The following is a 27,741-nucleotide window of genomic DNA, read 5'->3' as shown; positions in this document are numbered from 1 at the left end:
ATCATGGTCATGGCTAAGAAAGGCATTAAAACACTCTTTCCCTTCTTAATTTTCTCTATTAGTATTGCATAAACTTTATAAGACACAGAAAATAAAAATATAAGAATTGAATACCAAACCCAAAGGAGAAGCTAACAGGTTTAGAAAAACAAAGTCCCACTCTTTTCACGTATACTGAACCATTTTTATCATATCTAAGTTCATTAAAACACATTCATTGGGGTTTTCTTCTTCTTTTCTTATAAATCAAAATCAACCTTTACTATTTTAAATTTTATTTATTTATGTGGACAATACTATCAGTTGCAGAAGGTTACTTCCATAAAGAAAAAAAGAAATATTATTCTTCCTACTCGTTGACAATGAATGAATACTTTAATGCATCCCTGTTATTCCTTAGTTGGGATTTGGTTTTTTTCTACCTAACAACTATCCACATTTCTTCATAAATTCCAATGCCCTCTGGTGGGTACACATGCCTCTTTGGTTTCATGTGTATTCGTAAAAAATGACTCTTGCGGGTCTACCTTTGGTGATAGGGTTACAAGGTTTTTGTCTCTGTGCTTAGACTAACTTTTCAACAAGAAAAGGTCCTAGCACATGTTGCTGCCAATGAAAAATCATTAGGGTATTATAATACTTCTGTGAAATCTTTTATCAATATCAATCTCTCTACACAACTATCAATTCATATCAACTATACTAACTAGAAGTTAATGTTGACTATGTTCTTGTTGTTCGGATCATCATGCCAATAAATAAAGATCTCTTCTTTATATATGATATTGTTTAATGTTGCTTCTACCAATATTCAAAACTATGTCTGCATTATTGTTATTCATATGTTACAAATTCTATCACCAATATCATCATCTTGGTTACAGATACTTCATATGAAAGAAAAAAGAGCTCCTAAAGTTTTAAATCCAACAAAGACATTATGTAAAACTTAATTAAGGATCTTTAAGATTTATGATTCTCACTCGATAAAACATAATAGAGCACTAACCTTGATCCATGAGAGATCCTGTGAATATGCGTTCTTCAAATTTATAATCTTGTGTGCTCTTCAACCACCTTTTTCCAATCTATCTCTTTGCCTTTCTTTCTCTTCTCACACTACTTGATGGGTTACAGTGAAAAGAACCTTATGGCCAGAGACAGAACCCCAATTCCTTTTATAAACCAACGTCCATCAAGTTGGTTTTTATTTTATCTTTATCTTTATTTTATTATCACTTCCCATAATAATAACCAATAAGTCTTTCTATTTTATTAAATCACAATTGGGCCCATCATAATATTTCAAATGAGTCACTAATAGAATTAATTCGTCAATTAATTCTAACATTCTCCCACTTGACTCATATGATATCATAACATTATGTGATTTAATACATAAACATAATGCGCAATAAAAGACCTTGCATAAATTGGTTCCATCATTATTCATAATTAAAGATACAGACATAATAAGAGTCATGGCGGTCACACATCATTTGATCGACATGATCCCTTCCATGTACTACTATATCATCCCTTTCTCCTTAATATGATCTTAAAAACGAGAAGTCAATAATGGGTTCAAACATAATGTCATTTTACAAAGCAATAACATAATATAATTTGTTTTCTTCATCATAATTTGCATGCATAAACATAAAGAAGAAAACACAGATTTCAGAAATTTATACATTAGGGAGCTCAAAGTGTCACATAAACATTCAAAACATTAACATTCAACATTTAACATTCACTAGTAGACATAATGCCCATATTCTTTACATGACCAGCATACAATTTGGGCGGTAACCCTTTTGTTAAAGGGTCAGCAATCATAAGATCTGTGCTAATATGTTCTATTGACACTTTACGTTTCTGAACTTCTTCTTTAACGGCAAAGTATTTCAACTCCATATGTTTAGCACCTTTAGAATACTTGTCGTTTTTAGAAAAGAAGACTGCTGCGGAATTATCACAATAAATTTTCAGCGGCTTGGAAATACTGTCGACTACTCCAAGTCCTGAAATAAAGTTCCACAACCAATTAGCCTGAACTGTGGCCTCAAAGCATGCCACAAATTCAGCTTCCATGGTGGATGCAGCAATGACAGACTGCTTCGCACTTTTCCATGAAATCGCTCCTCCGGCTAAAAGATACACATAACCAAATGTAGACTTTCTTGTATCCACACAGCCGGCAAAATCTGAATCTGTATAACCTATCACCTCAAGGTGATCAGTTTTTCTATAAGTAAGCATGTGATTCTTTGTTCCTTGTAGGTATCTTAAAACTTTCTTTGCAGCTTTCCAATGCTCCAGACCTGGATTACTTTGGTATCTACCAAGCATACCAACTGCAAAGCTAATATCTGGCCTCGTACAGGTTTGAGCATACATCAAACTCCCAACAACAGATGCATAAGGGATATTTTCCATCTGTTTCCGTTCCAAATCATTCTTTGGACATTGCATGAGACTAAACTTGTCTCCTTTCTGTATTGGAACAGGAGATGCTGAACATTTATCCATTCTGAATCTCTCTAAAACTTTATTAATATATGCATTCTGAGACAAACCTAACAATCCTTGTGATCTGTCACGGAATATTTCTATTCCTATCACATAGTATGCCTCACCCATATCTTTCATTTCAAAGTTATTAGAAAGAAACCTCTTAGTCTCACTTAATAGACCAAGATCATTAGTCGCAAGCAAGATATCATCAACATACAGAATCAGAAATATAAACTTACTCCCACTGACCTTCAGATATATACACCGATCAACGGTGTTTTCCTTAAATCCAAAGGACACAATAGTATCATTGAACTTAAGATACCATTGCCGAGAAGCTTGTTTAAGTCCATATATCGATCTCTTAAGTTTACACACCATGTGCTCCTTTCCTTCTTCAGCGAACCTCACCGGTTGGTCCATATAGACATCCTCTTCTAAATCCCCATTCAGAAAAGCAGTTTTAACATCCATTTGATGCAACTCAAGATCATAATGAGCTACTAATGCCATGATAATTCTAAAAGAATCTTTCTTAGAAACAGGCGAAAATGTTTCCTTACAGTCAATGCCATCTTTCTGAGTAAAACCTTTGGCAACAAGACGGGCCTTGTAACGTTCAATATTGCCTTGAGAGTCACGCTTAGTCTTAAAGACCCATTTACACCCAACTCTCTTGCATCCTTCTGGCAATTCCACAAGGTCCCATACGTCATTATGTGTCATTGATTTAAGCTCATCTTTCATGGCATCTAACCACTTATCAGAATTATCACCATTAATGGCTTCTGAAAAAGAAATTGGATCATTATCAATACTTAAGTCATTTTCTGACTCTTGTAGATAAACCACATAATCATTCGAAATAGCAGACTTTCTATCTCTGTGAGATCTTCTTAATACTATTTTTTAATACTTTCGCCATTTTCAATGAACCGAGCATTTCCAGTTTCAACGATTCTAGTACTATGGGTAGGACAGTAAAACATGTACCCCTTTGATTTTTCTGGATAACCAATGAAAAATCCACTGATTGTTCTTTCATCCAGTTTCTTTTCTTGCGGATTGTATATCCTTACTTCTGCCTGACAACCCCAAACATGCAGGTGTCTCAAACTGGGTTTCCTATTCGTCCATAACTCAAAAGGAGTCTTTTGAACAGCTTTACTAGGAACCCTGTTCAACAAATACATGGCAGTCTTTAAAGCATACATCCACAATGATACGGGTAAACATGAATTACTTAACATACTCCTAACCATATCCATTAAGGTTCGATTACGCCTTTCTGATACACCATTTTGTTGTGGTGTGCCTGGCATTGTGTATTGAGCACAAATACCACGTTTCTCAAGGAACTTAGCGAACGGACCAAGGTGTTGTCCACTTTCATCATATCTTCCATAATACTCACCACCTCTATCAGACCTTACGATTTTCACCTTTCTGTCTAATTGCCTTTCCACTTCATTTATATAAACTTCCAAGGCATTTACTGACTGAGATTTCTCATGCAGTAGATAGACATGTCCATAACGCGAAAAATCATCAATAAAGGTGATGAAATACTTCTCTTTATTGAAAGAATTTACATCAAACGGACCACATATATCGGTGTGTATGATTTCAAGAAGCTGAGTGCTTCTTGTGGCTCCTTTCTTTGTGTGTTTAGTTTGTTTGCCTTTAATACAATCCACACACACATTCAGATCAGTAAAATCTAAATCCGGAAGAAATTCATTCTTTACTAATCTTTGCATTCTTTCTTTGGAAATATGTCCCAAACGTTTATGCCACAAGAAAGCAGATCGTTCATCCACTAAACTACGTTTAGTGCCAACATTGTGATGCAAAGTCATAAGAGTTTCAGCATATAAATTATCCAAATTCAATTTATATAAACCATCATAAAGTGTACCAGATCCAATCATAAAAGTACACTTAAACAAACTGAAACAACCATTCCCAAACTTAAAAGAATATCCAGCAATATCTAGCTTAGACAAAGAAATTAAATTTCTAGTGATACTAGGTACATAAAAAGTATCCATAAGGTCTAAGTGATATCCAGTGTCGAGGATTAGACGATAAGTCCCGACCGCTTCCACTGGAACTTTCTCTTTATTGCCCATGAAGACAAACTTCTCATTTGGGTTTATGGTTCGGGTTGTAAGAAATCCCTGCATCACATTAGAAACATGAGTCGTACATCCAGAATCAATCCACCACGTATTATGGGGAACTTCAGTTAAGTTTGATTCAAAACATACATAAGCATTATGCTCACCTTTCTTTTCGAACCAAGCCTTACGCTTTATGCAGTCCTTCTGGAAATGTCCAGACTTCCCGCAGAAATGACATTTGTCATTTTTCTTCTGGATTTTGGTTGAGGACTCGTCAATCTTCAGTGGTCCTTTACCCTTTCCATGTTTCTTAGCAACTTTCTTTCCAACAGCTCCTTGATTCTTCACATATTGAATAGAGTGGCTTCCTAAGTTCTTCAGTCGGGTCTCCTCCTGAACTAGCATACTGTGCAATTCATGCACATTCCACTTGTCTTTCATGGTGTTGTAGTTCATCTGGAACGGACCATACTCAGACGGTAATGAGTTCAGAATGAACTGCACGAGAAAACCTTCATCCACTACCATTCCTAAAGACTTAAGTCTTGCTGCGATATTTGTCATCTCGATCACATGCTCATGCATAGTACGCGAACCGTCAAACTTCATAGTGGTCAACGTACTCATCAGTGTCCCAGCGAGAGACTTATCAGCAGTTTGGGAGCGCTCTTCCACAAATTTCATAAATTCTTTTGCGTCATCAGTTTTGGGAAGAGCTGACTTTATATTACTTGCTATGCTCATTCTCATAAACATTAAGCTAAGTCTGTTTGATCTTACCCAGGCTTTATAATGGGTTTTCTCTTCATTGCTACTAGTATCCGTGATAGCAGCCGACTTTTCAACTAGAAGAGCTAGATCAAGATCCAACACACCTAAGTGAAATTGGACTTGCTCACTCCAGTCAGGAAAATTCAACCCATTAAAGACTGGAACAGACGAAGCAAGCGCGTGTAAAGATACCGGAATAGAGACTGCAATTAACACATGCCTAACATTAATGCTTTGAGTCATAAAACTAAACGTAAAAACAGATTCAGATATAAACAATCATTCTATGCATACTAATGTTCTCCTTTGGGAGATCCACTAATACACAAACATAAGCATAATGATGCTAATCATATTATAACATTATTGATAATTAAAATATGCATCAACTAGAATCACCTACTACCTTTGGGTATATAAATAAAACTAGTGACGCATACAAAATTATCTACAATCATGTTCATTAATTATGAGAACAATTAATCAACCTTTGAGCGATCCTTAAATGTCTTATAATTAATGAATTTTAATTAACCCATAAATTTAATTATTCATAATTTAGCATCCATACTATGGATAATTAAAATAAAAAAGATTAATAATTTGAAATTATATAAACATTAAAATTTTGGCCACTTTGGTGACTAACAAAATTTATCATACTTAATTTCAAATAAATAAATACACATTTAATTGCTATAAACTTTATATAGCATCCTTATTAATTTTAATTTAACAATATTAAACATAAATATTATTACAAATTAAAATAAAATTATTAATTATTTATATAAATAAAATAATTAATATTATTTATATAAATAAAATAATTAAAACGTAAACCAATAAAAAAAAAATTACTCATCTTAATTTAAGCACAATGCACGTTCAGCAGTTTTTAAACTTTCATTTAGGCACGTTCACAGGATGGCAGCACACGTTCACACATTAACAATATGCCATTCACTTTGCTTCATTTCAAACAGTAACGGTTTTTTTTTTATTTTCAATCAATGCCATATTACTTGCACAGGTAACAGTTCTTAACTTTCATTCATTCCTTTATTCCAATTAAAAACAAAACTCCATTACAGTAAAGCACGCGCACGCATAAATTCTAATTAATGGCATTTTAATGGCAGCAGCGGATGCACTTGATCCATAGCATCATCATTCATAAAATTAAATTAGGGCTTATAACATTAGAGAAAAACATAATAAGGGAGAAACATCACATAATAGGAGAATCATAAATCCTACAATCTTGCTCTGATACCACATGTAAAACTTAATTAAGGATCTTTAAGATTTATGATTCTCACTCGATAAAACATAATAGAGCACTAACCTTGATCCATGAGAGATCCTGTGAATATGCGTTCTTCAAATTTATAATCTTGTGTGCTCTTCAACCACCTTTTCCCAATCTATCTCTTTGCCTTTCTTTCTCTTCTCACACTACTTGATGGGTTACAGTGAAAAGAACCTTATGGCCAGAGACAGAACCCCAATTCCTTTTATAAACCAACGTCCATCAAGTTGGTTTTTATTTTATCTTTATCTTTATTTTATTATCACTTCCCATAATAATAACCAATAAGTCTTTATATTTTATTAAATCACAATTGGGCCCATCATAATATTTCAAATGAGTCACTAATAGAATTAATTCGTCAATTAATTCTAACACATTAGACTATGATTATTTTGAATATTAAACTATGAGAAGATAATATAAAACAAACATTTTAGACTATAATTTTAAACCGTAGTTTATGAGTTCTATAATAGCTTACAATTCACAGGAACCATAGCTTATTCCAATTGACCCACTTCTTATGCACCTCTTGAATTAAATTTCGAATGGAAAAATTCACAAAAAATGTGTTTAGAATCTCCATACCACTTTCTGGTTTTCGAGAACCTAAAATCGTTTTCAATGGCAAGTTTGAAACATTTGTGCCTTGTCCTAAAATTCACAAAAATGTTCACCCTAAATCCTATAAAACTCAATAATCCCTATAAAACTCAATAATCTCAAAAGCGGCACTCCTTTTCACCTTTTTCTCTTACGAAAACCTACTCAATAAAAAATTTCTCAAAAATAGAAATCACATTACATGGTGACGAAATGTTACCTAGAGCTTTCAACTTTCAATCCTTATGTTGGAGCTTTTAGCTTTCAATATTTGCAACCCAGACGCACACGAGTGTTGACGAAACGCAGACGCACACGAGATGCACATGAAACGCATAGGGCACTGCACAGAAGTGTTGATGAAATGCACCGCACATGAAACGCAAGACTGTTGACACTACGCAGATGAAAAGCACAACTGCGGCAGAAATGAACGAAGGCGTTGATGAAGAAGGGAGAGCACCACACACGAAACGAACGTAGATGAAAATGAATGGGCAAGCATAAATACAATGATGCTAATGAAGAAGGGAGGGCATCGCAGAAACGAAGACGAAAATCAGAAACAGAATGGGCACAACAATTGAATGGGCGTTAATGAAGAAGGTACTGCGAGGGCGTCGCGAATCACTATTGACGAATCGAAGACGGAAAGAAAGAGTGGTGCTGAAACGGACGTTGATGAAGAAAGAATGGACACGACACTAGAGTAGGCACGGACAAAGGAGGGAATGTGAGGGCGCCAATTTTCTTTTAATTAATAAAATGATCAAAACAATAGATAACGCTTGTTCAATTACATGCTCTCTATTTGTATCTCAATACATTGCACTTATTTCTATGAGTGCTCTTTTTTTATCTACTAAAATTAAAAAAGTAAATAAATAAAATATAGACGGTGCTTATATAGAAAAACACTATCTATGTAAAACAATTAGATAGCACTTATTTTATGAAGCGCTATCTTTTGGTTCCGTGTTTCTATAGACAACGGTTAATTAAAAAAGTGCTTTCTAAAATATGTTATCTATTGACAATTTTAGCGTAGTGTCAATATATATAAATTTTTAGTATTACCTCCTCTTATATTAATTTTTAAAAATACAATTTCATCAAAAACTTAGTGATAATACATAATTTTCATATTGAATCTCAAACAGGAAATTAAAGCTAACAACTCAATGAAACAACAATCTCAAATAAAGAAAATAAGTCAATATGTTTAAAAATATAATTAACCATATATCTAACATAAAAAAACAAAACAACATATATTAGAAATAAAATAAACCTTCGCACGTGAAACGCAAACAACAATAGAGAAGGTAGAGAAGGAAGCAACCCTAGATGCATTTTTTGGAAAAATACACAATCCCACCATAATGTGGCAGTACATGGACACAACAACAAAAAAATGAACTTTAGGAACAACAAGCCTCAAGGAAAAACACAAACTCAACAAAAAAACGCAAAAAAAGTTGAATAGGGAATAAAGAAAAACCATTCACCAGTGTTCTAGTGCAACAACGATGATGGAGAGTGGAAGTGTTGAAGAAATGGAGTTCAATAGCGAGAGTGGAGGTCATTAAGAAATCTTGTTCAAGGGTACAACGGACAACGAGGATGTGGAGTGCAATGGTGGGAGGAAGATTGTTCAATGATGGAGGAAGAAGAAAAAGAAAGTTATTGACTTTGCAAAGAAGAAGAAAGGACCAACAATGGTAGAGGAACAACATTCGTAGTGGAGGAGGACGAGATAATGAGAGTTACTATAGTGGTGTAATAAAATAGGGATTTCACACCTTTGTAAATTTTGTGAAAATTAAACCTAAGTCAAGATTTAGGCTTCAGTTCTTAATAAAATTGAACCATAGATCCTAATAGGCTTTAGTTTTATAAAGAATTGAGGCCTAAAGTGATAGAGGACTATCTCCTAAATTTTCAAGTGGTGTATGAATTTGAGGAGAAAGTCTCTTTATAAGAATGAGGGTATGATGGGGATTATCTTTTGATTCAATAAAAGAAGAACTTGAGGAGGAGCCTTTGCACTTTTAAGGGTATGAAGATCATGGCTTGAAACACAATTATAGAATAATTTTACGCAATTAAAAATATTTTGCAATTTTCTTTTAATTTTTAAAATAGTTTATCGTTGGGCGGGATGATTCGCTAAGCGAAGATTCGAGTCTGTTTTTGAATTTTGAATTTATTTTTAGGCCTGATGTCTTTGGGCTTGCTTTTAGGGTTTCTTAGGTGGCTTAAACATTTATGCCTATATATAGGGTCACAAAATGCATATGTAGACACCTTAAATGATCATTATATGAAAATTGGTCTTTCATTGAGAGAAGATTCTCTTGGTTCTTGGATTGTAACTCTGGTTCTTATCAAAGATTGAATTCTTTGTGTGGAATCTTCCTTGACTTATCAATCTTTTGGATTGTGGTGTTTCCAACTCTGGTTCTTATCAAATATGGCAATCTTTGTGATAAATCTGTATTAACTTATCAATTTGCTAAATTGTGGCATCTCTATCTCTTGTTTGTTTGTGTTCTTCTTTGATTTATTTTTGTTTGTGCCTTTTAAGGATTCAAATTCAGAAACGGTCGTACTCGTTCCTGGATAAGATCGTATCAAAAAGCTTGACACTAAAATAAAATATTTAAAATTAAGTGCCATTTTTAAAATTATTGAAAACATTTAGGTTTCAATTGTCTAGAAACCTAATGATGTTCCTCTTTAGCTTAGGTTTTTAAGAGAATTGAGGCCTAAACATTCATAATAATTTTAAAAATGTAATCTCGTTTGTAAACTTTGCTTTTCTTAAACACAAGACATATTAGGTGAAGTTAAATAAACTTTTTGTCCTATAGGCTTATCTAAAATTAGGTTGGAATCCTATTTATCACTTTATCACTGTACAACTCCCAAGTCTTTGATCGATAAGACTTAGGTAGTTAAGTGAGAAGACTATACAACTCTCAAATCTTTGAGCGATAACATTTGGGTCTTTAAGAGACAACACATATCTGTCATTATAAATACTTTTATTGTTTTTCTCTCGATCAGTTGTATCTTTTGGTTCATGTTGAATCAAACGGTTTCCACATATATTGCAAGTGTAAATAAGTAGTTGAGAACTAATTTGTCAAATAATTTGTGAATGGTTTACTGTTATTGAAGTATTTATAGATTTTTAATTTATGGGTTAATGGTTTTTATGACTAACGGCTATATTCTTATTACTATTTACTTCTTTGTCTCCATTTTCTACCTATAAATACCACCTAAGTGTATAGGGAAAGACACAACAACAAAGATAACAAATACTAACAAATACTAGAGTTCTCTTAAAAGTTTTCTTCTTTCCTATATTATCTTTAAGACAGTGGTGTTCATAAGGTCCGGAGATCTTTCGCTACACTCGATCGATCTGACGGATTATTATATCTTGGGAGAGAAACGCATATGATTTTAAACACATATGAGTGTGTATTTGTTTAGCACTAGAGACGTTTTCTCTCTAAGGATAGCGCTATGCTTGCCTCAACCCAGGATATTTCTACTTCTTACCTTTTATCTATTATTTATTATTGTTAAAATAATTGTTGATCTCTGATTAATATTCATTATTTTATATATTGTCTTAGTATTATTATTGATTTAATAATTATTATTATATCATTTTATATTTTTATTATTATTAGTATTATTTGAGTAATGATTTTCTAACACCTTTACCCACTTGTGTTAGGGACTATTGGTCCGTGGGATCTTACCTATCATTCACGAACCCAAGCTTTGAACACACATAGACTTAGATCTTTAAGACTTTAAGCGATAAAAGACTTATCTTAGGATAGGTTAAAACGTTACTTACCACCATAGACATATTATAAGCAAAGGTAGCATTAAGATTTAAATAAAGTATATAGAGCAATCATTAACACAATGAAGGCCTTATGTCAATTATTTTGGGTTTACGTTGCATAGTTCAAAATCGACATAAACATGCAATTTTACGTTAGACTATACTAGCTTCGACGTAAATAAGTTTGTGTCAATGAAAAAATCTACAATGAAATAAACATTTTTTTTAGCTTGTCTCACTTTAGCATGTTGTATATTAAAGAAAGAATTTTGATATAATTGAAGAAGAGTTGGTGAATCAAGAAGCCAAACTTAGGATAAAGGTTAGGTCACGTAGAAAAAAGATTAAGTTGTATATATTTAAGAGTATTACACCCTCAAACTTAAATAACATGTAAAACTAAATCTTCTTCTTAAATGACCAAACTTCTATCTTAAATTTGACTTCTTTGTTCGTTGACTCTTCTTCAACTTTATAAAATATATTTAATTTTGATATGCAACACCTTAAACTAAAACAAGTTTAAAAGTATCCATTTTAGTATAACTTTTTTTATTAGTTGTAAAAATGAACCAAGATGAAAATAGATGTTTAGTTTTGATTTTAAATTTCATAAAGTAAAACAATGCAAACTTTTTACCACTATTCTTACAATAACAAAAACAATGTATAGACAAGAGGCATTCATGCAAAGTCATAACTGGATTCCCAAATAAATAGTTAGGATCACAATTTAAAATAACAAACCTCAACAATGAAGCAAAGTCATGACTAAGATGAACCATGAGCAGTCCACAATGAAAGAATAAAACTTAGTTAGAAATGTTCCCTAATAATCAGCAACACAATTTCGTTATCGAAGAACAAATCTTAACTTGTAAGTGTGTTTTCAATGTGCTTTTTTTTAGTAAGAAATGACGAAGAAAATCTGAATTTGATATATAAAGAAAAATTTATGACAAATCTCTAATCGGCTTACAAAAAATAAATAATGAACCTAAGACTGCATATTAACACAAATCATCTTATCTATGTTATCCAATAAGGAGTTTGACATAAATTGTTTCCGTTTATTAATGAAAGTGCAACCACATTTTTTTTATGAGTTTTTTCGCTATTTGACGTAAATTAGGTGATCTAAATTTTTATGTTTGTGAATATAAAGTAGGTGATTTCAAGCAAAATAAGTTTCTATTAATAATACAACATAAAGTACAACTTAGGTCAATTTTCAAAAGAACACATTAAGTTATATTCTGGTTAAGAAAAATGTCAAATAATTCTTCATCAAAACAAAAAGAAAGTGCTTAAGACTTATTTAGGTAAAAAACAATCTATCCCTTGATCATGGGAGTAAAACTCTTATTTATAGAATAATCAGTTACAAAATGAGATTATCTTTTTTCCTAAAATATCTCTAAATATAATAACAACCTTACATTTATTCAACAACCAACTAAATCACTTAAAGGCCGAGTACAATTTATTAGACATTTTAACCTCGGCCCTACCCCGATCTTCCTGGTATCTTTTATCCCACCATGCCACCAGATTTTCCTAACCATGACCTCGGTAAACTACCGAGATAATCCACTGGCCGAGTACATATTCAATCTTGAGCGTAATTCTTGTACAAATTAATTTGTGGGGCTTTTAGATATTCAAAACAAAAAACACAAATGGACATTGAAATCCGAAAATCAAAATTGAAACTAAATTGCAAGAACATTAAAGTGTTAAACTAAACTATAGAAGCATTCAATGTAAGAAAATTAAACTCAAGAGCTTAGAGTGCATGAACATGTAGGAATGAAAATGATAAAAATGTAAACAAATCAAACACAAATTCAAGAACTAAACAAACTAAAAAAATTGTGATCTTGATGTCATTTTCATCCTATGAATTGATTTCATCCGTTACTGAAGAATGAAAACGCAACAACAAAGAAGGAAGATAAAAGGAGACAAAAACTAAATAATAAGAGAAGAGAGAAAAGAGAAGATCTAAATCGCTGAAAATTTTGCAAATGAATTTTGTCTGCAGTTTTTAGCACATTAATTAAAAGTCTTAAGTAGCCTCTGAAATCTAACGCTAATATGGGCTCTAATCAAGTCCTTATTACAAAATATAAGCTAATACAAGAAAAAAGCTAATTCATAAGGTTCTCTTTACAAATTTTTAATAAATATGCCTCAAGTTCTAAAAATCATAAAAATAACATAGGATTCCAAATCTAGCATAATCTTTTCTTGAAATATATTCTTTCACATATTTGTTACCACCTATGATGCACGGATACGATTCATGTATCACATACGACAAATATCCAATACGACGTTTATTTTAAAAATAATATGACACAATACGTGATAGATACGTAATATATGAATATTGAATATTGAAAAATGTACAATAATTCTTAAAAACATAACAAATATATATTGTTACTATGTGAATCCAAATAAAAACTATATGTACTAAAGTTGTCAACATAAAAAATATAAATTATTGTCATCACAAAAGTATTACTATCAATCTTAGTAACCAAAATCATTTTAGAGACCAATTTCCTATATCTAGAAACCAAACTAGAGATCAATTATATTGGTAACTAAAACCTTGGTAACTAATGTTATTGACCAATTGAGAAACCAATTACTTTGGTAGTCAAAACCTTGGTACCTAATGTTAGTGACCAATTTATAAACCAATTAATAATAAAAACTATTTTAATTATCAATTTAGAGACCAATTATAATTTTTTGGAACTATTTTAGTTGGCAATAATTTTTAATTTTTAAATTGGTACCTAAATTAGTCACTATATAGTAACTAATTATTTTTTGTCATTAAAATTAGTTGCCAAATTTTTTTTTTGTGGTGCACTACAACTTTATAAATTAGATACTTCATTAATAAAGTATCGATAAAGTATTCTACAATATCGGATACGAATACGTGTCGGACACGGATACATGACCCAAGTTGAAGTATCGTGCATTATAGATTACCACCCTAAGACCCACCTAGATGCATATTATTTCTTAAACTAGACTCTTTTACTCTTAATGCAATTTTTTTATTTTTCTTATTTTGAAAAAATATAAATTTTTATTTGGAAAAAATATTAAAAAAAAATTAATTGTAGAAATATGGAAATTTTGTTTAGAAAAAAGTTTTATTTAGAGAAAAGATTTCAAAATTAAATTTAAAAGTATAACAAAATATCAAAATTTTTAATTGAAATTTATAAAATTTTTAAAGTAGAAAAGTATTAAAATTTAAAGTAGAGAAATACATGAATTTGTTTCTAGGTTAGAATTCCATCTCCGAGGAGTCAAATTCTTACATTATTCATTATGGTCATTTTACACTCAATTTAATCTTGTAGAAACCAAATTCTAAACTGAATTTTTAAATATCTTTTTGTTGTTCAAATTATTTAAAATTAGAAGATGAAAAAATTAAATTAAAGATAAATAAAGATAAAGTAAAAACATTGTAGTAATTTTTAGAAAAATGTATATTTATTTGATTAAATTAAAACATGCCAGTGCTAACTAATTTTTTAATAATGAAAATTTACATAACACTAACATTTAAATTATAATTAAACATTTTCAATAAATAAATATACTTTTCAAAATATTCTTTTAAAAAAAGAAAAAAAAAATTATAATACTCGAACTTCTTAAAACATAAAAAAATAAATAAAATATTTGCATAGAAAAGCTCCAACTTCTATTTTTATATTTGTTTTTAAATAAATTTTAATACTTTTTTCTATTTTATAAATTTCAATTAAAATTTTTAATATTTTTGTTATATATTTAAATTTGTATTTTTTTATTTCTAATTAATTTTTTTAAATATCTATGTTTCTGTAGTTTTGGATATTCAACTTTATATTTTTGTAGAATAAAAAAATTACATTTTTTGAAAAAAAAAATAAAAAAATTGTGCCAGAAATAAAGATAAAAAAGAGAGTCTACTGCAAATAAAAAAAATCAATTTAGCAAATCATATATTTTGAAGCATTTGAAGTATAAAATATAATACAACTAAAATAAGATAAAAAGGATATTTACAAAGAAAGTATAATAAAACTGATTGATAAAAAATAGAAATAAACTAAAAACAAAAGTAAAACAACAATGCAATGACTACGCCAATTTTATAAAACTGAATATAAGCTATGTATTATCACCTTTCAACGTTCTGTTTTTTTAACATTAATTAACGTTAAAGATTTGATTGTGTCAATTTCAACATTGGTATTGCTGACAACCATGATATTGAAATCTGTAATTCAATTACGACGTATATAAGTTGATTATAAAACTAAAACTGATATTGAAAGACTAAAAAAATCAATATTAGTATAACAAGTTTTCTATAGAAATATCACAACATGCCACTTGCTATATCAGTAGAAATTTTCTTGAGGGATTTTAGAATAACTTCCAGTTCTTCGAATCCATTACATCAATTTGACAAAGAGACACTCTTTTTTAGTTTATTAATTAATTATTAATTTATTCTTTTCATTTCTTTTATAACATAAATAATTGATAATTTAATAAAGCAATATTGATGTATATACATTTTTAAAAAGTAACTATCTTTATTTTTTTTTATCATATATATATATATATATATATATATATATATATATTGACGGATCTTGATTACAACATTTGGAGGGGCTAAAACAATATAATTATTTGATTATTAGATTGAATCATTAGTATAATGTTTCAAAAAATAATTCATCTAACTGAACAATTTGACCATTAGGTTGGATAATTAGTACAATATTTCAAAATATGTGAAGAAATAAAATCAATTTTGTTTTCATCTTCACCAACAACTTCTCTTCTATCATTTTAAAGAATGAATATATGGTTTTATTCTTCATCAATATACTTTTAAAAAAATTAATATTAAAAAATAATTTATCATAATCTAATGAGAATTTGAGAGTCGTAAATTATTAAAAGAAAAATATATTATAATCAAGTCACAAAATCGATTTGAAAAAACATATAATACATTATTTTTTCTTCTATATTCATAAAAAAATAAATATACAAAGTTCATAAAATAAAAAATAATGTTAATAACTATTAAACTAATAATTCATTATCAAGGGAGACAAGAGGATTACCTTTTTTTCTTCAAGGAAAAAAGAGAACAAATGACAAATGAGAACAAAAGTAATGAGTTCGTGTCTAACTTTTTTTTTTCTAAAACAAAAAGAAAACATACAAGGCTGAAAGATGAGTATAAGTTTGTGAAAACCTAAAAAGACAATGAGAAATAAAATAAAAATATCTTAATAAATATTTATTTTAATCACTATTTTAGTTTTTGTTTTCAAAAATGTAAATTGGTTCTCAAGTTGATTTAGTCTAATTTGGTTTCGATTTTTTAATCAAAATTTGACATTTTTTTGACAAAAACAAGAAAAAAATAATTAAACCTAAATATTTTTCCTCTTTATTATATTTAATTTTATATTTTATTATTTATTAACATTAAGTATTATGTTTTATTAAAAAAATTAAGAAGACACAAAATTTAAATTTCTATCAATTTTTAAAATTCATTACTTATAATTTAAAAAAGTTTCAAAATTTTAAAAATATTAAAAAATCAAAAATATATACATAACTAGAAAAAATCAAAAATATTTTGGGAAGTCACAGTCCCTCCCTGTTTCATATATAATCCGCCAATATATATATATATATATATATATATATATATATATATATATATATATATATATATATTTTATATTTATTTATTTATTTTTTCTTTTTTTGCTTTCTTTTTCTTTTTTTCCTTTCTAAGGTAGTTGAGATATTGATGAAAATTTTGGATGTGCATTAAACATTTAATAACCCTCAGAAATTGTATCACTAATATTATATATGAACAGTGGCAAAATTTCTTTTATAACTGATGCAATCTCTTTCTATCGTGTGTAATAAGATCAGAGAAAAGTCATCATGAGTTAGTTGCTTCATCAAAGTCAACGAATCCCTGTCCCTACCCATTATACGTGACTTTTCTGTAATATAGTAAACAATTTTTTCCACCACCTCTGCCATTGCAAAACATTGAATTCACCCACCAGATCTCATCTCAAATGTAACACAACTACTTGCTAATTGCTCCTTACCGATAACAACCTCGTTATACTGCAAATATAAGTTGTTTTACTACTTTCTCATCCTTCGTAGTATCTTTGAAGTTCTTAAATCATGGCTCGGAGAATCTCATCACCCTTGTCTTCTCCCAGGCGTACATGGATTCATGATGTTTTTCTAAGTTTTAGAGGTGAAGACACTCGTTCTCAGTTTACTAATAATCTTTACCATTCCTTGTGCCAAAAGGGGATTCGTACTTTCATCGACCAGGAAGGTCTTAGAAGAGGGGAAGAAATTACACCTTCTCTTTTTCACGCAATTCAAAGTTCAATGATTTCCATCGTTGTCTTCTCAATTATGCATCTTCAACCTATTGCTTAAATGAACTTGTAAGGATCCTTGAATGCGCGAAGGAAGAAGGTCGATCAATTTATCCAATATTTTATGGAGTGGATCCATCAGAAGTTCGACATCAGACTGGAAGTTATGCAGAAGCATTGTCAAAACACGAAGCTAGGTTCCACAACGACGCTGACACCGAGAAGGTACAAAAATGGAGGAAGGCCTTACATGAAGCAGCTAATCTATCAGGCTGGCATTGCAAATATTGGTATTTCATACTATCCTTTTATCACACAATTTAGCCTGTTTTTGTTATATAAATTATAAACCCTATTTTTGCTGATAATTTTCGTATTAATACTAATAGGGAAGAAAGTGAAATAAATCGTACATGGATCTTGATCTATAAAATTTGAGAGTTGGAGGCAAATATTTCTGTGATTGAAATGAACGAACTAAACACGAATATGCTTTAGTTCACATGTTTTCTTATTATGTATAGGTATCAATCAGAATATGAGTTTATCAGAAAGATTGTTGAAGAGATATCTGAAAAGATAAATTACATCCCTTTACATGTTGCTGATAATCCAATTGGGCTGGAGTATGCAGTGAAAGGAGTGAAATCCCTCCTTGGAGATGAGTCGGATGTCAACATGATAGGAATTTATGGTATCGGGGGTATTGGTAAAACCACCACTGCTCGTGCTGTCTATAACACTATTTTTTGGCATTATGAAGGTTCGTGTTTTCTACCTGACATTAGAGAAAAGGCAGTTAATAAGAACGGGATTGTCCAACTCCAAGAAATACTACTTTCTCATATTCTCAAGGGGGAAGATATCAAAGTGGGAGATGTCAATAGAGGAATACCATTAATAAAACAGAGACTTCAACAGAAGAAGGTCCTTCTAGTTCTTGATGATGTTGACAAATTAGAGCAGTTAAAGGCACTTGCTGGGGGATGTGATTGGTTTGGCTCTGGAAGTAGAATCATCATCACTACAAGAGACAAGCACTTGCTAGATGCTCATGGGGTGGTTAACTTATATGAGGTTAAACCATTACATATTGAAAAAGCTTTGGAATTGTTTAACTGGCATGCCTTCAGAAGTGGTAAAGTTGGTCCACCATACATGAGTATTTCCAAGCGTGCAGTTTCTTATGCGTGTGGCCTTCCGTTGGCTCTGGAAGTTATAGGATCCCACTTATTTGGAAAAAGCTTAGATGAGTGCAATTCTGCATTAGATAAATATGAAAGTATTCCTCATCAGAAGATTCATGAAATACTAAAAGTAAGCTATGATGGTTTGGAAGAAAATGAGAAGGGAATTTTTCTAGACATTGCTTGTTTCTTCAATACCTGTGAACTGGGCAATGTCACACCAATGCTAAAAGCGCATGGCTTTCATGTAGAAGATGGTTTGAGAGTGCTGGTTGACAAATCTCTGATAAAGATTGATTCTTTCGGTTTTGTGAGGATTCATGACCTAATTCGAGACACAGGTAGAGAGATTGTAAGGCAGGAATCAACACTTGAGCCAGGAAGACGTAGTAGATTATGGTTTGACCAAGACATTGTTCATGTTTTGGAAGAAAATACGGTATGTTGATATTAAAAACATCTCTGCAATTTTTTCTCGATAAATCCCTGTATTAATTTATCGATTTTGTTGAATACATGGTAGATTTAATATTTATATATTTATCCATGGATGGCATAGCTAATTAAAGTGCGCGTTTTTGTGGATAAACTCTTCTTTGGCATGGAAGGGATCTGATAGAATAGAATTCATAAAGCTTGAAGGGTACAACAACGTACAAGTGCAATGGGATGGAAAAGCCTTCAAGGAAATGAAGAACTTGAAAATTTTGATAATCGAAGATGCAACCTTTTCTGTAGGCCCCGAGCATCTACCAAATAGCTTAAGAGTGCTAGACTGGAATTGCTATCCTTCGCCATCTTTACCTTCTGATTTCAATCCCAAACGTTTTGAGATACTCCTTATGCCTGAAAGTTGCCTTCTGATGTTCAAACCACAAAAGGCATGTTTATCTTCCAAAGCTTTTGTTCTCAACATGAGTTTCTACCTTAATTGACCCATTCGGTTTTTATGTTGCAGATGTTGGAATCATTTTCTGTAATAAACCTTGAAGATTGCAAGTTCTTAACTGATCTACCGAGCCTACGAGAGGCATCACTCTTAACAACTCTGCGTCTCGATAGATGTTGTAATTTAGTTAACATTGATGAATCAATTGGGTTTCTTGATAAGCTTCGGTTGTTGAGTGCTAAAGGGTGCACCAAGCTGAAAACTCTTGCACCCTGCATCATGTTGACTTCTCTTGAAACTTTGGATCTTGGGATGTGCTATAAGCTTGAGAGTTTCCCAGAAGTATTGGAAAAGATGGAGAAAATAAGGACAGTATATTTAGACGCCACAAACATAGAAAAATTGCCATTTTCAATTGGAAATTTTGTTTGGCTTGAACTATTGTCCTTGAAGGGGTGCAGGAGGCTTCATCAGCTACCAGGTAGTATAAGCATAATGCCGAAAGTTAGAGTGGTAATTGGTTATGGGCATGAAGCATATAATTTTTTTGAAAAGGAGTTGAGCTCAGAGGTGTCTCCAATGGCCATGTTTATTGGTGGTTCTAACCTATATCTTGATGTGTATTATCCATACATGAATCCCAATAATGGCATCCAGGTATGCAGTCCTAATCCTCTTATCCATTCTGATTTCAATTTGTTATTCTCAAAGCTCATAAGGGAAGAAGACTGGTATGGCAGATGCAGGGTATCAGTGATGCATTTCTCGTTTCGAAACAAATTTCCTAAGATAGCGCTATGTTGTTCATTATTTTTTCCTGCGATGAAAAGCGTCATGATAATGACTTTCAACTTCAGAGTATTCATTAATGATACTTTGCAATTCAGTGGTATGTGCAATTTCATGTTTAGAGGGCTAGAAATTATACTTTGGTGTGATCTAGAAGGGAAAGTGGAGGGGGTGTGTTCAGAGCAAGAGTGGAATAGAGCTGAGATTGCGTTTGAGGTGGACTTCCCTATGCAAAGAAATACTAGAAATGGAATCACAACAAATAGCATTGGTATAGGAAATCTAAGTTGGAGCCTAATTGGTGTGTATGAGGAAGGAAATAATAAGGAGGATATAGAATTTGAAGATCCCATGTCAATTTTTCCATTAAGTAGCACAGAACCTCCTTCTTCATTACCTAGTTCTTTGTACTATGTCGTTAGTAGAGGAATTCCTCAAGAATGGGTGGATATGGATTAAAAAAGTTTCTGTATTTACAATTATTACGTTCGTAACGGAGCTCACAAGTGAATTTTGAACAAGTTAATTAGGTTGTTGTAGTTACTCTACTTCTTAAAATATCATGTTTCAGTGAAAAGGAATGGCCTTCAATGCTCTTGTGAACTTCTATTTCCAGCTTAGATGTGTGAATTAAGTTGAGTTTAGAATGATGTAAAATTAGACTTTTAGGTTGTTGCCTCTATTTAAACCGAGACTTCCTAACAAGAACTAATTAGGACAAAAACAACAATATATGTCTCAATATTTTTTAAAATTAAATAAACAAAAAAAAACTAGATAATAATAATAAACAAAAAAAACTAGATAATAATAAATAAACTAGTTAGATATATGCTTGTCACCCTGAACCACAAAATCTTTCTGGGGCTTTCTTCCAAATCTAAGAATCACGAACTCATAAAGTAAGACATGTTCAACTAGTGTCACCTATTATCTAGTATTAGTCTGATTAGATTCTGTTCAAATAAACTCGTCTAAACTCATCTCACACTCATCCTACAATAATACTTTAACTGATATATATACAGATTTAATTATATAGAATGTTAATATTGATATATTAATATGGAAGTATAAGTCGAGTTTACAGGTGTTCTATGTCAAGTCTGTATTGAGTTAGATCATGGTTTACATTAATGAACTTGCTAAACTTTTAGTTGAATAGAAACAAAGTATAGTGGAAGGTGAACTTCTAATAATATTTAGCCACGTTAGTTAATATAACACATAAACATAAAATAAAATTAATGCAACCCTATCATATATTTTTCCTATTTTCTCTCATGTCTTCTTTGTGGATATTCCAATCATCTATTTTTAATACTTTTAATCCTTCACTAAAACTGTAAATCAAAATGCTGGAAATGTTTTGGTAGCAGAAATCATATCCCAGGAAACATAACACGAATTTTCCTAATACCTGCTCTGTTTCCTTCATCTTAAATATATTCAGTTTCCAAAATCTTCAAGCTGTTACCTTTAAATTCCCCACAAGTAAACATAAAAGAGAGAACCATGTAATACAAGGTTGGTTTGACTTGGTTGGAGGATAGGGAAAGTGTTAAACTGCGCAGAGGATGGCCAACCTTTGATTAACGAGTTTGGTGGAAGGTTAAATATCTTAATAATGGTGTTAATCTATTTTATGCTGTGTTATGTCAATTGAAGTGACAAAATTATTATTAAAAGGCCAAGAAAGGAAAGACAAAGTACATACAAGTGACTTTAATCCTAATGTAAAGCATGTTCATTCTACTTTGTGTTATATTAATTAACATGACAATTATTGGAAAGAAGGAAAGGATACACAAAATAATGACATGTTATTTCGATCCTCCAGAAAGATATTTTTGTCAAACAAGCATTTGTTAGAACTAGCCTTGAATATCAAACCCACCTGTGATAGTTGGCTTGCGCTCGGTAGATGTTTAACCATGTATCCCACTTTCAGATTTTCATGACGAATTTTTGATGGTTGCATGAAAGTTCTTAGAAGATCGGTGAAATGTTTTGGACTCTCAATTGTGTCTTCATTTATGTTCATGTAGTTGTGTTTCCGAAAGTATTGAAAGGTAATAGCAAGAAATGAGAGAGAATCAAGATCTGTTATAGGGCCAGTGAATTCATCCATGTATTTAACATTCTTAAAGGGAAATTCAACTTCCATACCAGGCTTAGCAGAGTTGAATATGTTTTCAAGAACAAAGAAAGGAAGCTGATTTTCAAGTAGTATCAGGCCATGAAGAACATCATTTACCAACCATATTTCTGACAAAAGGTCTCTTTCAATCGAAGCCAAGCCTGTATAAAATCTATGAAAATGCTCAATTATAAAACAAGCATCTACTAGAATCATAGTTAAGAAATCATTGCTGTTGCAATTAATAGGCTCTGCATAACAGCTTCGAATTCGCTTTTCCTTCTCAATCAGTTCTTGAAGCAAATTCTTCATAGTTATCGTTTCGATCTAGAAATCTCTGGAGATATTCCAGTTTGAGTTCTTCCATTTTCTTCAAATTGTTGTTCCCTTCATTAGAGTCACTCTGTTTGTGAAACGGGCCAATGGAAACAACTTGAGGAGTATAGGCTTTGGGATTACCATGGCGAAATTTCTGTGGTACTTTGTAAATGCATTGCTCATTAACTTCAGACATTTCTACGACCACTTCTTGAAGCTTCTTGGTCAATTCTGCCTCTAAATACTGGGCTTGATTTTGTGAAGTACTATTTGATTCTCCCTCCATTTCCTTACAATCCCCCTATCGTCACATGATGAGAGTTACAGATTGACAACATGAACTTAAAGTTGGGTCAAGTATCATTTATTGTAATGAAAAGGTTTAGCACAAATTTGAAACTAGAGAGTCTATGGGCACTTCTCATTCATGTAATTTGTACTTAGACCTAATTCTTTAACAAAATTAACGTGATAGGTTATGTATACTATAATTTAAAAATGCTATGATATAGTTAGAGTACAGCAGGCAAAAATAATATAATATTAAACTCCAAATAAAAACATGAAACTAATGACATTTCATAGGATTGTTAAATATTAAATGAATTATGCAATGGGAAAATAATAGATAAAAGGGAAAGGAACCTGCAGACGGTGAAGTCGTTGGGTTACTAATATTCACAATAATTTAAATAAGAAAAATAAAAGGAGATATTTTTTATGGGTTCTCGATCCATTATGTAATTTAAATATGTAATCTTTGCATCAGGTTAGTTATAGAGAGAAGAACAAAGTGGCAAACACAAAGACAAAAGTGGGTTGTGAGTGCCTCAGGTGAGAAAAAAAAAAGTCATAGAGAGTGAAGAAGAAAAAAACAACCAATTTATTTTGTGCAAGCATGTGTAGAGAAACTACCTTGAAGTAACGGTTTTATTCCTTTTTTCATATATTGAGATTCTCACTGTTATTTATTTAAAGTACCCATTTGAGTTTGTTATCTACCTTGTTGGTGAAGAGGATAGTGCTATGTTGATCATTGGAATCTCCAAGTGAACTTGTGGTGTACCCATTAATTTTTATTAGTGAAAGATTTTACTGGTCTAGGTCTCGTGGGTTTTTCCTCCATATTAGGTTTTTCCACTTTAAAAGTTTTAGTGTTTGTTAGTTCATCTCTTCTCTGTTTTATGCATTTTGTTATTTTGCATATTATTTATTTAGGGAATATTTGATCTGAGTTTTGCTTCTTCTTGGTTATATGTTATTTTTGAGATCTTCCCAACGACTAGTATTAGAGCTCCGATTAGGGGCTTTGATTTGAGCTTTGAAGATGGGAGATAATGATGGTGCAAGAACCATGATTAAATTAGATTCTATAAATTATTCAATATGAAAATCTTGCATGGAAGATTTGTTATTTTGCAGATACCGGTATGATCCTATTGAGGAAAAGGGTGTTAAACCAACAAGTAGATCTGATGGAGATTGGAAGAAGATAAATAGGAAGAGACTATTGGTGTGATCAGACAATGGATAGATCAATCTATTTATGGATGAGATTAAGTGAGCTGTTTGAGTCTAAAAATTCCTTGAACAAGACATTCTTTATTAGGAAGATAGTAAACTTGAAATACAAGGATGGTTCTCAGTGGCAGAACACTTGAGCAGTATTCAAAATATGGTGGATCAATTAACCATAATGGAGATTGTTTAGAGGATGAGTTATTAGCATTGTTGTTACTTAGCTCATTACCAGACAGTTAAGAGATTTTGGTGGTATCTTTGAGTAACTCTGCTTAGCTCATTATTGTATTGTTAGACTAGACTAAAAAATCACAACTAATTTTAAATTTGGATTAGACTATATAACACCCCATTTAATTAATAAGCGTAATTAAAGGAAGTGTCACACAAAAAATAATATAGTAACACAGTCTTGGAGTTTAAACATAACTCCTTACAATTATCCAAGGCACACAACGATGCCAAACTAAACCAGATACAAATATTTAACAGTAATAAAATGGAAATTTAAAGGACAACCAATACATGGGCCATAGTCCTAAAATAAGGCCCAAAATAGTAGAATTCAGCCCAGGTAGGCTATGCAGCCGAACCATCACCTCCTTGTGAACCAAGGGTGTTTCTCGCATATGCTCACATTAATAAATTGATTATCATCGCAAAAAGAAAAAACCAAACATACAAAACATACAACAAACAAACAAAGGGTAAGTTAGAGTAGAAAACAGTTGATCATACAATCACATGCTATTTCACAGTCCAAGCAGTATATGTCATCCAAACATGTTATGACTCCCCAAGCAATACACTAGACTCAGACTCGACTCATATGGATACACATAATCTAGTCGGATTCAGCGGATGCTTACACTTGTGGTGGATTTCTCTGCTCACCCCCGAGCTAAGTGTTACAAGTGTTACAATGTCTCAATTCCCCCACACACAAGGTTAGCCCTTAATGAGTTTCAGGCCTCCTGCTACTCTCACCACAAGTCAGTCTGCTCTAAGTGAGACTAACTGACTCCTTAGAGTGTCAGGATGCAACCTTACCTTGAATCCTTACCAAATTATATAGATGGGGAACCACCATGAACTCCCACTAACAGGGGTCATGGAATTACGTTCCGACCATTGAAGCACCACCATGAGATCTCACCTAGAGGCTCATGGTTTACGTACTATCCACATACCAATCATACTCAATCAATCAAGTAACATTTATCACACATATAAATCACATACCAACCCTTTTAACCATTCCTCATTCATATTCCATGTTGAATCAATAACAACTCATCCTTCCTAAATCCACGAATATAGAACTGTACCTCATGTCGATACCATGTCAAAAGTCATCATTTCTTATCTCATATCAAATCCATACTCAACTCATCATATTCAATCCATGAAACAACCATACATGTAACATGCCCAATTCACATTGAACTCACCCATTGCAGAATATAGATTATCTCATTCGTACATCATCACCCAATTCATACTTTACAAGCAAGATCAACACAAACATAGAGCCCACAATGGAAACAACCAAACAGGTCGCATTCTCGCCCAGCTTCTTATTCAGGCAGAAAGGCCTCGCTCAGGTGAGAGGGGCTCTCGCTCAGGCGAGCTTCTTTCACCTAGGTGAGAGCTCGACATCAAGAACAATGGTCATCAGCTCCTTCTCGCTTAGGCGAGACTTCCCTCGCCTGAGCGAGACACTCGCTTGCTCAAAACGTGGTTAGTCGCCTGAGCTACAACTCACGTGAAATGGCCTGGGTGAGCCTCTCTTAATCTCACCTAGGCAAGACATGCTCGCTTAGGCGAGAAAACTAGCGCTCACCATTGTTCTCTCGTGCAACAGTCACCCAAACACGCCCCAAACAGTTCAAACATGTATTCCAGCAACTCATACCCACACACAGTCTATTTAATCATGGAATAAACGTACAACAAATAGATCTCACGGAATATACAAAAGGATCTAGCTTCCCTTACCTGGAAAGGAGCTAATATCGGATTTTGACTCTTAAACCAACGGAACCCGTAGCTCCAAGAGCAGATCTATGAAGTGAAGAAGAGCTGAGCTTAGAGCTAGCTTGACCAAGAGCTGTAAGTAACCCTAGCAAAGCGTTCTAAAAGGAAGAGTGAATGTATGAGAGGGGACAGTTTGCAAATGAGAGCTGAATGAGGACTCTTGGCTGCTTTAGGGGCCTTGGCACCCTATGGGTCAACCCTTAGGCCCAACAGATTTGAGACAACCCTTTTAATTAAAGGCAAAAATAAAGTGGGCCTTAGAGACTACACCAAGGCTTCGGCTTCCTTCACCCAAACATTTTAAAATAACCTTTCTATCTTTTATTATTTATTTTAGGTTTAATACCTAATTTGTACTTTCAATTTTATTCAATTTTTTAAAAAATCCATAATTTTTTATTTATTCAATTTAGTCATATAATTTTTAAAAAAATGTTTAATTTGGTCTTCTTTTTTAAATGAAATAATTTGGTCTCTCAAATTTTTGAGACTAAATTAGTAATTAAACTTAATTACAAATTATATATATATATATATATATATATATATTAATTTTTCTTTTTGAAATTACATAAAAAAAATCCCTATTTAAAATTATAATATTTTAAAAATATTAAAAATGTGTGACACTCGTCACATTAAAAATATTTATCACATTAAATATTTAAAAATTAGAAGTTTCACTTTACATTTATATTTTTAATATTTTAAAAAAATTATATGTTTAAATAGGAATTATTTTGATGTTAAAATGTATAAAGAAAAATAATTTGGGATAAAATAATTTCATATATAAATTTATAAAAATATTTTAACATTTGCTAGTAGCTTCTGAAGAGCATTGTTGGCAACGTGTAGAACAGAGGTATGCATTTCCATTACTGGTGGTTTGTTTGTGAAAGCATTACTGACTGTCAAATCCATAACGTGTTTTGGTTTAGTTAGCATACTAGATTGTGAAGTTCGTAAGTATTTTCGAATTAACAATTGCACCGAATTCAATCTATAACAATATATAATATACAATAAAGATTCTCTTCTGTTTATATTTCAAAATTGGAATTTTAATTTTTAAAATATAATTATTTCTTAAATTTTTAAAAATTAACTACTATTTTTATAATTTTTTTATAAAATTGTTTATTTTTATTTTTTTTATCAACAGCTATTCTCTCCTTTTTTCT

At 31.7% G+C, this 27,741-nt stretch overlaps 1 protein-coding gene and 2 pseudogenes across 2 annotated transcripts; 1 reads left to right on the top strand and 2 right to left on the bottom strand.

Annotated features, from left to right (window-relative positions):
• Window positions 1-4,541: 4,541 nt before the first annotated feature.
• LOC146887134 (uncharacterized) lies at window positions 4,542-5,426 on the bottom strand. The gene is made up of 2 exons (XM_085672449.1): window positions 4,805-5,426; window positions 4,542-4,697 (listed from the first exon to the last, which is right to left on the bottom strand). The coding sequence occupies exons 1-2, from the start codon at window positions 5,394-5,396 to the stop codon at window positions 4,663-4,665; spliced, it is 627 nt and encodes a 208-aa protein (XP_085528575.1). The 5' UTR covers window positions 5,397-5,426; the 3' UTR covers window positions 4,542-4,662.
• An 11,826-nt stretch (window positions 5,427-17,252) lies between these two features.
• On the top strand, window positions 17,253-21,254 carry LOC114182045 (TMV resistance protein N-like; annotated as a pseudogene). Its single transcript, XR_014994523.1, has 4 exons — window positions 17,253-17,966; window positions 18,201-19,302; window positions 19,472-19,744; window positions 19,822-21,254. The product of XR_014994523.1 is annotated as a TMV resistance protein N-like (transcript).
• A 1,070-nt stretch (window positions 21,255-22,324) lies between these two features.
• LOC146887133 (UPF0481 protein At3g47200-like) lies at window positions 22,325-23,285 on the bottom strand (annotated as a pseudogene).
• Between the last annotated feature and the right edge of the window lie 4,456 nt (window positions 23,286-27,741).

The sequence above is a fragment of the Vigna unguiculata genome, chromosome 4, assembly GCF_037176805.1.
Source record: "Vigna unguiculata cultivar grain cowpea cultivar isolate G323 ecotype 2 chromosome 4, ASM3717680v1, whole genome shotgun sequence".
Taxonomy (NCBI): domain Eukaryota; kingdom Viridiplantae; phylum Streptophyta; class Magnoliopsida; order Fabales; family Fabaceae; genus Vigna; species Vigna unguiculata.
Note: the sequence above shows the minus strand (reverse complement) of the source record. Positions and strands in the feature narration are given on the sequence as shown.

What these genes read in the sequence shown, in the direction of transcription:
- LOC146887134 (XM_085672449.1), bottom strand. Translation starts at nt 5,396, where the DNA reads ATGTTTATGAGAATGAGCATAGCAAGTAATATAAAGTCAGCTCTTCCC. An exon ending in GGCTTGGTTCGAAAAGAAAG is followed by an intron (nt 4,698 to 4,804) that starts GTGAGCATAATG and finishes AATGTGATGCAG; the next exon opens with GGATTTCTTACAACCCGAAC.